Here is a 13,346-nt window from a genome sequence, read left to right on the forward strand (position 1 = left end):
GGGGGAAGGGTGGTGTGGGGTTGGGAGTGGGGTGGGTTACCTGGGAAAGGGGGATCACTTGAGGATCCTGAGTCTGAGACTCAGGGTCCTGATCCAGGTTCTGGGGTGAAACAGTGTGATACTTAATCGACTGAGCACCCAGGTGCCCCTGTTGCCTCAAATGTTCAAAGATGAATGACACAGAGGAAATAAATCATTTCATGTCTCGCTGGAAGACATCTCCTGATGACAAATATCAGGTTATACACATACGGTTAAAAACCGGAGCAAACGTGCCCAGAAAAGAGTCTCCCTCCCACTTTTGTATCCCCAGCCCTGCTTCTCAAGGGGACCCGTCTATTTTCTCACAGTTCATTTTAGCTACTGTGTTTCTCAAAGCTACTTTTTATCGATAATTTTGATATATCGTTTCATGTGCCTCTAAGTAACATCAGTTCTATGATGTATCCTAATCTCAGAAACTTGCAACATGAAACAAATACCTGCTCACGTGCTCTTTATGGGGAGGCGCGGGCAATGCTCTCCTTCCCAGTCGTGCCTCAGACTCTCTTTTCTGGTCTCACTTCCAGTTGCCTCCCCCACCTCCACCCTTTCCGCCCTCTGCCCTCTGGCCTTTCACGACTCCGCCTCCCCCCTCCCCCTGACCTGCCCCTGGGCTAAGGTCTAAGGCAAGTTCTCACATGTCCCTCAGGTTGTCCAGACTGTTCCCTTGACCATCCCTAGGTAAAGGTGTCAGTCCCCTGAGGTGTGTCCTGTCCCCTGTGTCCCCCACTGCGGAAGGTGACACCTGAGGGGACACTTCTGTCTCCTGACCTGTTATTCACATGAGGCCATTCCCTTAGAAATGGAGGGGAGAACTCAAAGGAGGTCATAAAACTTTGCTGACAGGCACTGCCTGGGGCAGTGGTCAAGGTCAACATCAACAGTGACACGTGGTTCTCTTCCAGGACAAGTGTCGGGTACCTAGGAAGAGGCTCATGAAGACGTGTCCCATGGACTGTTTTCATCTCAGAGTGTCCTGGTCTAGATCTGGAATGTGGGATATTAGGGGTGGGGGTGGGGGTTTCCGATCAGGATCCTCTCCACGACCTTGGGAGTTTACGGTTGAAACAAACCTCCTGGGGGGCCTGGCCATCTTGTCAGCATTTAGCACTGGGGCCTCTAAAGTCCACGAGGTGGGGCCTCAAAAGTTGTCCAGATTTCCCCCATCTGCACAGACTGCTACCACTTCCTAAGTCCTCAGGAGGGCCGAGTCCCTTCTTCAGGACTGAGGCCACCCAACGGCCGCCTGGAGGAGAGGCCAGAAAGCTGTGGAGCATCTCTGACAACCTCTGGTAACAACCCTGCAAGGATCACCTGGAAGTTTGCCTTCCTTCTAGAAACTAGACGCACAGCTGGGACTGGACTCCTGGGGCCCCAGGTGCAAATGCAGGGGCTGACCTACAGGCGGGGGGCTTCCTTGGGGAGCATGTGGAGCAGACCTAGGTGTTCTTTGAGGCCAAAAAGCTCAAACTGGCTCCATGCTATCTGTTTGCTGTGTGTGAGCCCATCCCCCATCATGACTTCGGTGGACTTGGCCCAGAAGGACTTGCCAAAGTTTCTCTTGACCATGGGCTCAGTTGGGCCAGGAGCTTCCTCCCTGCCTGTCACCTTCTCCGTGTTCTGTGAGTTCAGACAAAGGGAAAAGACATATATTTACCATTAGAGAGTATCACACAGGGTATTTTCACTGCCCTAAAATCCTGTGTTCCCTCTATTCATGACTCCTCCCCCAATCCCGGGAAAACGCTGATGTTTTTACTATTTCCACAATTTTGTCTTTTGGGGTGCCTGGGTGGTTCCATTAATTAAGTGTCTCACTCTTGATTTCTGCTCAGGTCATGATCACAATGATCATGGGTTCAAGCCCTGCATTGGATTCTGTGCTGGCAGCCCTGAGACTGCTTAGCATTCTCTCTCTGTCTCTCTCTCTCTCTCTCTTTCTCTCTCTCTCAATCTCTCTGTCCCTCCCTCTGCCTCTTCACTGAGTTCTCTCTCTCAAAAGATATAAATAAACATAACAAATTAATTTGCCTTTTCCAGAACGTCGTGTAGTTGGAATCATACAGTGTGTACCCTTCACATTGGCGTCTTTCATGTGGTAACATGCATTTAAGTCCCTGGGAGTCTTTTTGTGATTTGATAGCTTGTTTCTTTTTAGAGCTGCTGATGTTCCCTTGTCTGGATTGACCAGTTTATTTATCTATTCATCAAGTGCAGGACCACTTGGTACTTCCAGATCTTGGCAATTATGAAGGAAGTTGTTAGAAACATCTAGATGTAGGTTCTAGTGTGAACTAGGTATTCAACTCCTTTGGGCAATTACCCAGGAGGGAGGTTGCTGGATTGTATGGTAGGAACATATTGAGGTTTGTAAGAAACCATCAGGCCGTGGTCCAAAGCAGCGGTGCCATGTTGTGTCCCAGTGGCAGAGAGTAAGTGCTCCTGGGGTGGCGCCTCCTCACCAGCACTGGGGGAGGCAGTGCTCAGACTGTAGTCATTCTAACAGGTGAAGGGATGTCTCATTGCTTCCGTTTCTCTTTCCCTTATGACATATGATTTGGGGTATCTTTCCTGTGCTTTTTTTCCCCATCGGTGTATCCTCCTTGGTGAGGTGTCTATTTGTGCCTTGGGCCTCTTTCTTGGTTATGTTGTTTGTTTTCTTACTGTTGAGTTTTCAGAGTTCTTTATATATGTTGGCTAACATTTCTTTATCAGATATGCCTTTTGCAGATTTTTTTCTCCCAGTCTGTGGCTTGTCTTTGCCTTCCTGTGATTTTCTTTGCAGAGCAGAAGTGTTTCATTTCACTGAATTCGTGCTTATCTCATCTTTCGTTCATGAATTCAGCCTTTCGTGTCTTGCTGAAACATAATTGTGAGTCCCAAGAACATCTAGATTTCTCCTATGCTATCCTGTAGGAGTTTCCCAATTCTTCATTTATGTGGAGGTCACTGATCCACGGATTTGTTTTCTGTGAAGGGTGTGAGCTCTGTGTCTCGGTGTTTTTTTGTTGTTGTTGTTTTGTTTTGTTTTGTTTTGTTTTGTTTGCAGGCGAATGTCTGATTGTTCTAGCATCATTTGTTGAAGAAAATGTCTTTCTTCCATGGTATTGCCTTTGCTTCCTTGTCAAAGAGCAGTTCCCCTTCTAATGGATCTATTTCTGGGCTCTCTCTTCTGTTGCATAATCTATTTGGCTCTTCCCTCCCCAAATCTGTTTTGTCTTGATGATTGTAACTTTATAGGAAGTCTTGTAGGAGGGGATGTGAGCTGTCAACCTTCACTCTTCTGCAACATGGGCTCCTCTGCATCATTTTCTCTCCATGCAAACTGAAGAATCACATGATCAATGTCTACAACATAATATTCTGGAATGTAGTTTGTGTTTGACCTAATGTATTCATCAAGTTGGGAAGAATGGATATATAGACAATAAAGAGTCTTCTTATCCAGAACATGGTGTATTTAGAGTTCTCTGATTTTGTTTATGAGACTCTTGTAGTTTTCCTCATAATGATCTTTGCATATTTTGTTTTATTTAGACCTAAATAGTTCACTTTTGAGTTGTCAGTGTAAATGGTACTGTGTTTTCAGTTTCAAATTTATTTCTTCATTGCTGGTGTGAAAGTGAGTAATTGAGTATCATGTAGGAATCTTGTGTTTCCTGCAATCGTGCAATCATCCCTCAGCACATGAAGAATATTTCTGCTTCTTGTGTCAATTCTTTTGGATTTTGTATGTAGAAAACCATGTCATTTGAGTACAAGTTGGTTTTATTTTATCCTCCATAGTCAGTATTCCTCTTATTTAATTTTCTTAGGGTGAAGGAGAAGCAAGCCCCACCCTGAACAGGGCTGGAGGCGGTGGCCCATGTGTGACACAGGAAGTGCAAGGGGGAGGCTTTGGTCAGCAAGGGACTCTATTTACCTCAGAGCCTGCAGAACTGCCACCATAGCCCTTGTTTCCTCTGCATGGGGGCGTGAGAAAGGAGAGAGGCTGCTCTGGAGCAGGCTGGCCTCCCTCCCCCTTCAGTGTGGCTTCTCAAGGTCAGGAGAGACTTGGATTTGGAACGATCTGTGGCTTAAGAGCCTGAGATGTGGGACTGGCCCTGCCACATCCCGGCTTCCAGACTGTGGGCTCATCAAATACTGTAAATGGGCCCTGATTTTCCTCATCTGTGAAATGGCCTCTCATAGGGCCTGTACCTGTGAACCATAGAAAAGTAGACACACTGTGGACAGTGACATTAGCTCCTTTGCTGCCCCAGACAGTGGAAGGTGACAGAGATCTGTATCTGGAGGTTGAATAAGTCCCTGTTGCAGTGCCTGCATAGATGTGTGGTGGCTGCCCCTCCCTGCAGCTGCTGGGGGCTCCGTCCAGGGCCCTGGGCCCCGCCCCCATGCACTGGATTTCCAAGTAAACACTCTTCCCCGGAGAGTAGTCCTCAGGGGTGTAGGGACGGGGACAGGGGCGTGGCCAACCTGCTCCCCATCAGGCTGGAGTGACCAGTGGTGAGCTGCCCAGATGTGGACTCGATCCCGGAGTTTCTCCCACGAGGCTCAGGGACTGACGGTCTGAAGGACCATCCCCGTTACGGGCCGGGGGCCGGGGAAGAAGGCAGTGTTGATGTTCTCCTGTCTGAGGTGCGCAGAGCAGGTCGGGGGAGCCTGGAGAGGATGCGGGGAATCGCTGGAGGCCACGCTGTTGAAGTACAGAGAAAAGCAGAAGGGAAATTTGACTTGTTAAATGGTGTAAAGAGAGAGGACAGGCCCAGAGCAGGGGAGGCCCTGTGTATGGTGGTTAGTGTGACTCTGCGTCCGGCCATCGGCTGTCCCTGGGGAGCAGGGCTGCCGGGCTGAGTGTGAACCGAGGACACAAGCTGAGGTCCTGCTGGGTACTGACGGAGGAGCTGAGATCACCAGGCTGCAGGTGCCCACAGGACAAGGCCTATCCCACCCAGAGGTTCATCGAGGGGGTGTTCACCCTTCATCTGCCATCATCCCTGAGTCCCGCAGCAGGGGGAGGTCAGAGGAAGCATCTGAATGGCTTTCTCAGAGCAGCCAGCTTGTCCTAGACGGTTAGCTCCACCCCTGGGGTGGGAAGAGCTAAGAGCTTCTCTGAGTGAAACTTTCCTCCTCTCTTGCCTCTGCCTTCTGGACGTTTCGTCCACACTAAGGTAGGCCCAGAGCACGCCTGGAAGGAGTGAGCCTGTGATGGGAACCCACCCAGAGGACCCCCGCCTGTGCCGGGCCCCCTGGCTCCTGGGATTCACCAGCCTCCTCCTCAGTGAGTGGCCCGGGTCCCTGGGCGGGAGGCCGCTGTGCGGGGCAGGGAGGGGGGCTCCGGTGGATCTGATGTCTGTGGGGAAGGACCCAAAACACTTCTGTCGTAGGGCACGTGAGGGGCCTTTGGTTTCTAGCTCAGGCCAGAAGAGAAAGAGGACAATGAGCGTTTGGCTGTGGTGAGGCCCGGTCTGGGTCCCAGGAGCCCTCACAGGGTCCACACGTGCTGGTCACAGCGTCTGGGCTCCTGTATCGGATTCCTGGGGCTGTGGGAGCAATATCCTATACACCCAATGCCTGAACCTCATCAAGTTGTTGTTTCACAGTCCCTGAAGCTGAGAGTTCAAAATCAAGTTTTTGACCAGTCTCTGATGGGAGGGATGGAATGTTGCTCTGTGGGCCCCGGGGCATTCACCGCCTGACTTGCTTAGACAGACCTGGTGACAGTGTCCCCTGCCGTCTCCGTGCACCTGTCTGTGCCGTGTCGGGGTGGGTCCTGCACCCAGGGCACGTGTCTGCCCCGACCTCGTCCTGCACTGGGGGTCAGAGGACGGTGACCTCTGGAGGGAAGGGACGAAGGAGGGGCCGGCAGGGGGCTGAGGACTGAAACCCTGTCACTCTCCTGGCCGGCCCGGGGCACAGACGGCTGTGACAACCTTCCCACTGATGCAGGTGCTGAGGGCCTGTGGACTGAGGGGTAAGAGGTACTAGGCCCGGATGGGGGCCACAGTCCGTGAGGGAGGATGGAGGCACTTGAGTGAAGGCCTGTCATGCAGCCTTGCCAAGCCTGACTCAGGCCTTCCCAGGAGGGGACCAGACCCACCTCCATCAGTGCCGTCACCGTCACCGGCTGCTGGGTCCCCTACTGTCCCCTGGGGCCCTGACACTCATCATGTGGGCTCCCAGTCTGTGCAGGTCAGGACCTGGGGCAGCTACGCTGGGTCCTCAGTTGCAGGGCGTCTCGGATTGAAATCCAGGTCTGTGTGGAGCTGAGGGAGCTCAAGGCCAAAGGGGAGGGTGTGGTTCCCCCTCACCCCTGCACTTGGGGAGGGAGAGCAGATCCTGGGACTAGACTCTTGGTGTTGGCCTGAGGCTGCCCTCTATCCTGGCCACGTGGGTGTCCCCACAGCGCAGCCCCAACATCGCATCAGGCTTGTCCCAGCAGTGAGGGACAGGGTGTGAGGGAGAAGAAAGTCACACTCCTATGAGACCTGCTGTCACGGAGTGACGTCCATCACTGTAGCTGAACTCTGCTCTTCAGAGCAAGTCACAGGGCATCGCCCCCACTGCAGGGCCAGGGCTCCCATGGCAGCGTATGGGCAATAAGGCCTCTGCAGCCACATAGGAAGCTCCTCCTACACTTGTGCACTTGGTGTTGACCCAAATGTGCTCAGTGTTTTCCATCCATGATGTGATCACATCTAGGCTCTCAGCGTCATGTGGTGAGGACACTCAGGTGAGCAGTTCAGGACCGTGTTCAAGGGGACGCCCCACCAGAACCAGACGTGATTCCAGCCTCGCTCCAGATTCACGCTTTGTCCCACCCCTGGATTCAAGGGATCTACTGGATGGAGTTCATTACCATGATGAGATCTATGGTTTTCTCCTCGTTCTTAATGAAACACACTCACACTTTGTGTTTCCAATGCCCTAGGCACCTTCAGCACTGGGGTCAGGAGCTCTGGGGCCCGTGGATCTGGAGTGGAGGATTCCAGAAACCTAGTTTCCCTGAAGGGGACTCAAGGCGGTTCTGTGGTGTTTCATGTGACCAGACGTCCAGAAGTACCTCCTGAAGCCAAGCTGGAGAAGATTTCTTGGGCCATTAAAAACGAGTCAAACTACATAGTCCTCCTGCACGTGTCTCCTGGGGTGGAGGTTCCAGAATGGGTCAACCCCCAGGACAAGTTCGAGAAGAGGGTCCATGCGCTCAACACAACGACCCTGAGGATTGACAAGCTGACCCTCGAGGACAGTGGGTGGTACCGGGCTCGATACTCCTTCAGCACAGGGATAGAAAATGCCCAGTATTTCCACCTCAGTGTCTACGGTACGTGGTGGCCCCTCCCCCAGGACGTGCTTACCCCCTGCTTTGGTCCCTGGGAGTTTCCATGGGCCCCTTGCAGGATCCCTTCCAGACCCCAGACTTCAGGCTCTGCTTCTCCCCTGAAATCGGAAGCAGCGTGTTCAGCACGATTGGAGGCGGGGCTGAGACTCCCAGCAGGGGTGGATCCCTCGGTGCTTCAGGACAGAGAAGGGACACGTGGGGAGGTGGGCGTTTGCCAGAATCTTTACTGTGCTCACAGGACACGTGTCCTTAACTGGTGTGGTGGCGGCTGTTGCTGCTGTCACAGATGGACCCACAGGTGCAGCCCCAACCATGTGTGCACCTGTGTGTGGGTCAGGTTCAGACCGGGGCCACCGCGATTAGGGTCAGGTGTCCACAGGGCTGTGCTGCTTACTTGAGGCTCCAGGTGAGGATCCACGTTTTCCTGTCCCACCTTGTAATGGTGGCTGTGTCCTTGGCTGGTGGCCCCTTCCTGCACTTGCAAAGCTAGTCCTGGTGGGCTGAGTCCTTCTGAACCGGCATCAGTTCCCTCTCCTCCTCCATCAATGTGTGAGGACCCTGTGATCCCATTGGGCTCCCCCAAGGATCCAGATCTTCCCTAGTTTAAGGTCAGCTGGTTCAGTCTCAGTTCCCCCTTGACAGGGACCCTAAGACACTTGCATGCTGTGCGGGTGAGCACGTGGTCATCTTTGGGGACACGGGTCAACAGTCACATGCACAACCCATGTAGTGTCCTCCCTGCCCTGTGCCTCCTTCTCAGCACCAGCCCGAGGCCACCCCCACTCCCAGACTCCCCGGTGCAGCTCTGAACCTCCAGGGACGCAGGAGATGTTCACAGGGTGGCCCTTCCTTAGACACGCAGTCAGCACCTCTCTCTGTCTCTGTCTCTGACCCCCCTGTGGAGGGAGACATCCTGCTCCAGGGAGAGCGGCTCCTGCAGCCTCAGGTCCGTGAGGTTCCCAGACGGCCTGTCAGCCTGTCCCTTTCCCCGCGTGTGGACGCAGGTTCATGTATGTTTAAGCACGCATGGGTGTCCATTCCTCACGGCCCCACTGCGCCCCCCGCCCAGTGGCCTCTCCTGTTGGGAAGCTCAGGGCGTTTTCTAGGAGCCCAGAGCTGCCAGGTGGCCTTCTGCATCTCAGGCAGAGTGGTCCCGGCCACCATCGGAGCCAAAGGCGGGGGGTGGGGCCAGAACAGGACAGACCCTCCTGTCCAGGCTCTGTGTTTTGCGGAGGACATGTCACTGTCTTAGAATCAATGGGCTCTGGCAGGTGGGGTCACGTAAGTAATTTTTCCTGGGAGATTTTCAGACGTGCTCAGTCTAGTGGAATCACATGGGGCTTCACAAGTGGACTTGCTGTATATTTGGGTGAAGTCTGTCTTATCTGTGAAATGGACTCACCATCCTTCGCGGGGGTGGGGAGGAGCCCGGGTGTGAGTGAGATTCCGCACGAGGAAGCAGGAGTGTGATGCTCTCCACTCACGGGACACCCTGTCCTTTGTCCCTCCTGCCCCAGAGCCCGTGCCCCNGTGAGGTTCCCAGACGGCCTGTCAGCCTGTCCCTTTCCCCGCGTGTGGACGCAGGTTCATGTATGTTTAAGCACGCATGGGTGTCCATTCCTCACGGCCCCACTGCGCCCCCCGCCCAGTGGCCTCTCCTGTTGGGAAGCTCAGGGCGTTTTCTAGGAGCCCAGAGCTGCCAGGTGGCCTTCTGCATCTCAGGCAGAGTGGTCCCGGCCACCATCGGAGCCAAAGGCGGGGGGTGGGGCCAGAACAGGACAGACCCTCCTGTCCAGGCTCTGTGTTTTGCGGAGGACATGTCACTGTCTTNGTGCCGCCTCGTCCCCACACCCCACCTCCCCCTGCTTGTGGGGACCTGCTGCATCAGCGTCCCCGAGTCCCCGAGGAGCCTATCCCTCAGCGAACCCAGACCCTCTGCAAGAGGCTCCTGCCTCCCGCTCATCCTCCACCCGGCTCCTCCCTGCCCGGTCCTCCTCCACCTGCTGCAGGGGTGCTGGCTGCTCCCAGGGCTGGTGATTGGACACGGTGTTCCTGGTCTTGTCCCTCCTTCCTTGGTCCACACCCCCCTGAGCACCTGGTAACCTCCCCCTCCTCCCTCAAGACTCGGTGCATCCCTCACCTCCTCCGGGAAGCCCTCCCTGAAGACCTGCGTACCTGCTGTAAACCTCTAGTGCACCGCATGGCCCTGGTGGCTGCCTGTGCGTGTCCCAGCCCCGCCCCCACTGATGAGCTCCTCCAGCGCGGGGACCCTGTCCTGTTCCTCTCAGCACCCGGCCCCCAGCAGGGCTCAGAACTGGTTGGTGAAAGCACCTGCCATGTCCCCCCTCTCCAGCTGAGACCCGTCCCTTCAGACGCCTCCACGTGCTTGGCAATGGGCGTCTGACATTGTCCCTTGTTTATCCTTCTTCACTGTCCCTGAGAGCGAGAAACACGTCCACACGGACAGGCCGGTGCTGCCCACCTGGGAGCCATCCTGGGGGCTCTTGTGGTCATGCTGCTGATCCTCGGAGCTGGGCTGTACCTGCTGTTCTCACGTGGGAAGAGGAAGAGCTTGGAGACTGGGAGAGGCAGGTGCTCGTCTCCTTCCTCTGCCCACACGCCTCCCTCCCTCACTGACCCTCAGCTCCCTCCCCTGCATTTTGCTGCTCAGGGAATGTCCCTGCAGGAGGCTGGTAGGTGTGGGCATCACCGTGGGGGTCCTGGTGGGGGGAGGGCAAGGTTCCCAAGGCTCAGATTCAGCTCCATGTGTGTGGGGCTCAGGTGCAGGGTCGCAGGAGAAGCCCAGGGACCATGGTGGTGGCGTCCACGAAGCCATGCAGGTGTCCCGGGACGGCAGGGACAAGGTGAGGCTGGGTCCCCCCTGTCTCTGTGAGCCTGAGTGTGAGATGGTCAAACCCACTCATCTGCACTTTCTGGCCTCATGTTTGTATGCCTTCCAGCCATGCAGTATTAACACGGGGTCCATGCAGTGCTGGGCGCAGTGGGGGGAGGTCATGTGAGCAGCACGGCATCTGTGGGGTCCCTAAGGGCCTTCCTGTTCCTTCGTCTGTATTCCAGGGATTGGAAGAACCACATCTAGAACAGGAGAGGCCCATCAGCACTGTCTACACTGAGGTCCCCACGCCAGGCCAGGTCAGGATTGAGATTTAATTGGAAGAAGCAGGGAATCCAGCCTCTGGTGACACCTCTGATGTGAGCCTCTGACTGCTCTGAGTGGGATGGATTGAGCCAATATCAGTGAATTTCTACACGAAGTCCTTGTGCACAAGTTCACCAAAGTCACAGGTCGTGGTAGATCAAGGCGGACCTGAGTATGTAAATGGGTCCAAAACTGTGTTCCAGTCCCACTCAGCCTCAGTTCCTTGGCCTCCCTACACAGACCACAGGCTCCCCACATGGACGACATCAGTCTGTCAGAAACGTCAGCCTCTGGGACAAAGTCATTATGAAGTCACAACATCCAGTCTCATCCAGTTGAAATCTCCCAGTTGTCAGGATGTGCGTTCTCTCTCTGTCTCTGTCTCAAAACTTAATAAATAACACTTAAAAATAACAGATGAAATGTCTAAGATCTACTCTGGCTTTGTAATTTCAATTTTAATTTTAAAATTGGGATGTTTACGGTGACTTGGCTCCGCCCTCAGCAGGTTTCCACCCGCCCCTCCCGCTCCGTCTATACTGGCCCATCCTCTGCTGGTCAGTGCCCAGCCCTCCTCTCTCCCCAGGGGACTCCAGCTAAGCCCTGGTGGGAGCCTGGCTGTGCTGAGGCCACGTCTCCAGTCCTGACCCGACACCCTGCCGTGGCTCCTGATGGACATCTGCCCTTGGAAGACAGAGAGGACCTGCAGGAAACGGAATTCTTGCCTCCCGGGGACCTACCCCTGCCCCTCCTCGGCTTCTCCCTCGGCTCTGAACATATTTCCACCTGGATCAGGTCCCACCATCCACTCACTCGCTTCAGCCAAACACTAGAGTCCCCTTTGCTTCTTAATTTGTTCTACTCTGTCGTCCACCCCATGGGCAGCCGGTGTGTCTGAAATCTGCTCTCTCTCTGCACGACCTCCTCACTGAACCCCAGTTCTACTGCGGTGCACGGCCCCAACCTCCTTCCTGTCTGCAGACTAGCAGGTCCAGATCCTGGACCAGTCCCTGGTACTGTTTTGTCCCCAGGACCTACTTGTGGGGCTGTCCTGTGGGTGCCCCCTCCCCAGCATCGTGGAGCCTCGGAGGCTGACCTATCAGTAGCATCCAGGCAGGGGATGGATGAACTTGAAGAGGAAAGACTGATGCCCTGAGGACACCCCACNTCTGGCTCCCTGACACCTCTGTGAACTCAGTCTACTACCTGTTGCCTGGGCTCACGCAGGCTCTGGGCACCTGCCCTCTGGCTCCTGAACACGAAAGGCGTGGTCCCACCTGAGGCCATGACACAGGCCATCCTTGGACATAGCACCCCAAATGGAAGCACGTACACAGCTCCCTCTCTGCAGCCTGGGGAGGGACAGCAGGTCCTTCGTGCTCTGGATGAAGAGGGCCCACTTCCCCTCCAGTTCCCCCAGGCCCCCTGAATCCTTAGTATTTTCTTCCTCGTAGATCATCTCTCCACAGAGTGTAGAGGACTCACCACCCCAAATATGATGGGATTTTTCAGGAATCATATTCAGGGATAAGTGTAGAAATTCAAAAAAAGGACATATAAGAGGGTCAGAAACCTGCTACACATGTTTTAAGTCACTGGTGTTCTAGAAACAGAAGAACAGCAAGTAGCAAGAAGTGTAAATAGTAGGGGTGCCCATGCGGCTCATGCTGTTAACTGTCAGGCTCTCGGTTTCAGGTTAGGTCATGATCTCACGATTCGTGTGTTCAAGGCTTTCATCGGGCTCTGTGTGCTGACAGCGCAAAGCCTGCTTGGGATTCTGTCTCTCCCTCTCTCTCTGCTCTTCCCCCCCATGCTCTTTCTCAAATAAATAAATAAACAAACATAAAAACATTGAAAGAAAGAAGTGTAAATAGTTAAGAGCATGTTTCTCATCACTCACGTCTGTATATAATCTCAAGGGGAACCACAGAACTACTGGGAACGGTTTGTGTTCTAAAGTTGTCCACAGTGTTCACCACCTTCCCACTTGTGAGAATAACACCGAGAGAGCACAGTGTAAACCTAGAGGTGAATGAATTAGAGAAACACCAACGTGAGCAGCAGGGTCAGGACGGGCCGCCCCGGCCCCCAGGAGTCCCCGGGTGTCCTTAGGGATCCCAGAGTCCCGGCCCCAGACTCAAGCCCCTGCCCGCCTCTGTCCGGGGTGACCACCTCCGCAGGCAGCACAACGGGGCGGCTGACGCGGCCCGGGTGGGGGTCACACAGGGCGTCACAGAGCCTGTGGTCTGTCGTCCGTGGCTCCCCCCACGCGGCGGCCCCGGCCCTGCTCCCCGCGTGTCCTGGTGCAGGTGCTGCGCGTCTGTAGAGCAGGTGTGAGGAGCAGACCCGCGGAGCCGCAGGGGCTCCTGGAGAAGGTGTGGGGCCCCCTGCGCAGGGCCCTGCGGGGGGCGGGGACCCTCCGTGCCTGCTCCCCGCCCCCCCTCCCNACAGGGCGTCACAGAGCCTGTGGTCTGTCGTCCGTGGCTCCCCCCACGCGGCGGCCCCGGCCCTGCTCCCCGCGTGTCCTGGTGCAGGTGCTGCGCGTCTGTAGAGCAGGTGTGAGGAGCAGACCCGCGGAGCCGCAGGGGCTCCTGGAGAAGGTGTGGGGCCCCCTGCGCAGGGCCCTGCGGGGGGCGGGGACCCTCCGTGCCTGCTCCCCGCCCCCCCTCCCCATGGTGAGGGCGGGGCTCCAGTGTGAGGCGGGATCTCCCCACTGCCCGCTCCCTCTGCAGATCTGACCTGCCTCCCGGCTCCTCCTCCCACCGGAGATCAGGCCCCAGCCTGGAGCCACATTTGTTTCCG

The 13,346-nt window shown here is 55.3% G+C and overlaps 2 protein-coding genes across 3 annotated transcripts in view; both read left to right on the top strand.

The window, feature by feature from the left end:
- The window catches only part of LOC144216325 (uncharacterized), a 14,174-nt gene extending 3,216 nt beyond the window's left edge, over positions 1 to 10,958 (top strand). Inside the window, exons 2-4 of the mRNA XM_077745651.1 lie at positions 9,826 to 10,077; positions 10,166 to 10,248; positions 10,463 to 10,958. Of these exons, the coding sequence (XP_077601777.1) occupies positions 9,826 to 10,077; positions 10,166 to 10,248; positions 10,463 to 10,555 (428 nt within the window). The 3' untranslated portion in view covers positions 10,556 to 10,958. The remainder of the gene's footprint in view (positions 1 to 9,825; positions 10,078 to 10,165; positions 10,249 to 10,462) is intronic.
- LOC144216324 (uncharacterized) overlaps positions 130 to 13,346 on the top strand; it is a 32,839-nt gene continuing 19,622 nt past the window's right edge. The window contains exon 1 of one of the 2 annotated variants that reach the window (XM_077745650.1): positions 130 to 1,420. The gene's annotated coding sequence lies outside the window, so the exon portion shown is untranslated. Of the gene's footprint in view, positions 1,421 to 3,763; positions 4,681 to 13,346 lie in introns of those variants that run through there. The other variant, XM_077745649.1, reaches the window with a different exon arrangement.

The sequence above is a fragment of the Crocuta crocuta genome, unplaced genomic scaffold (genome assembly GCF_008692635.1).
Source record: "Crocuta crocuta isolate KB4526 unplaced genomic scaffold, BGI_CrCroc_1.0 scaffold1098, whole genome shotgun sequence".
NCBI classification, from domain to species: domain Eukaryota; kingdom Metazoa; phylum Chordata; class Mammalia; order Carnivora; family Hyaenidae; genus Crocuta; species Crocuta crocuta.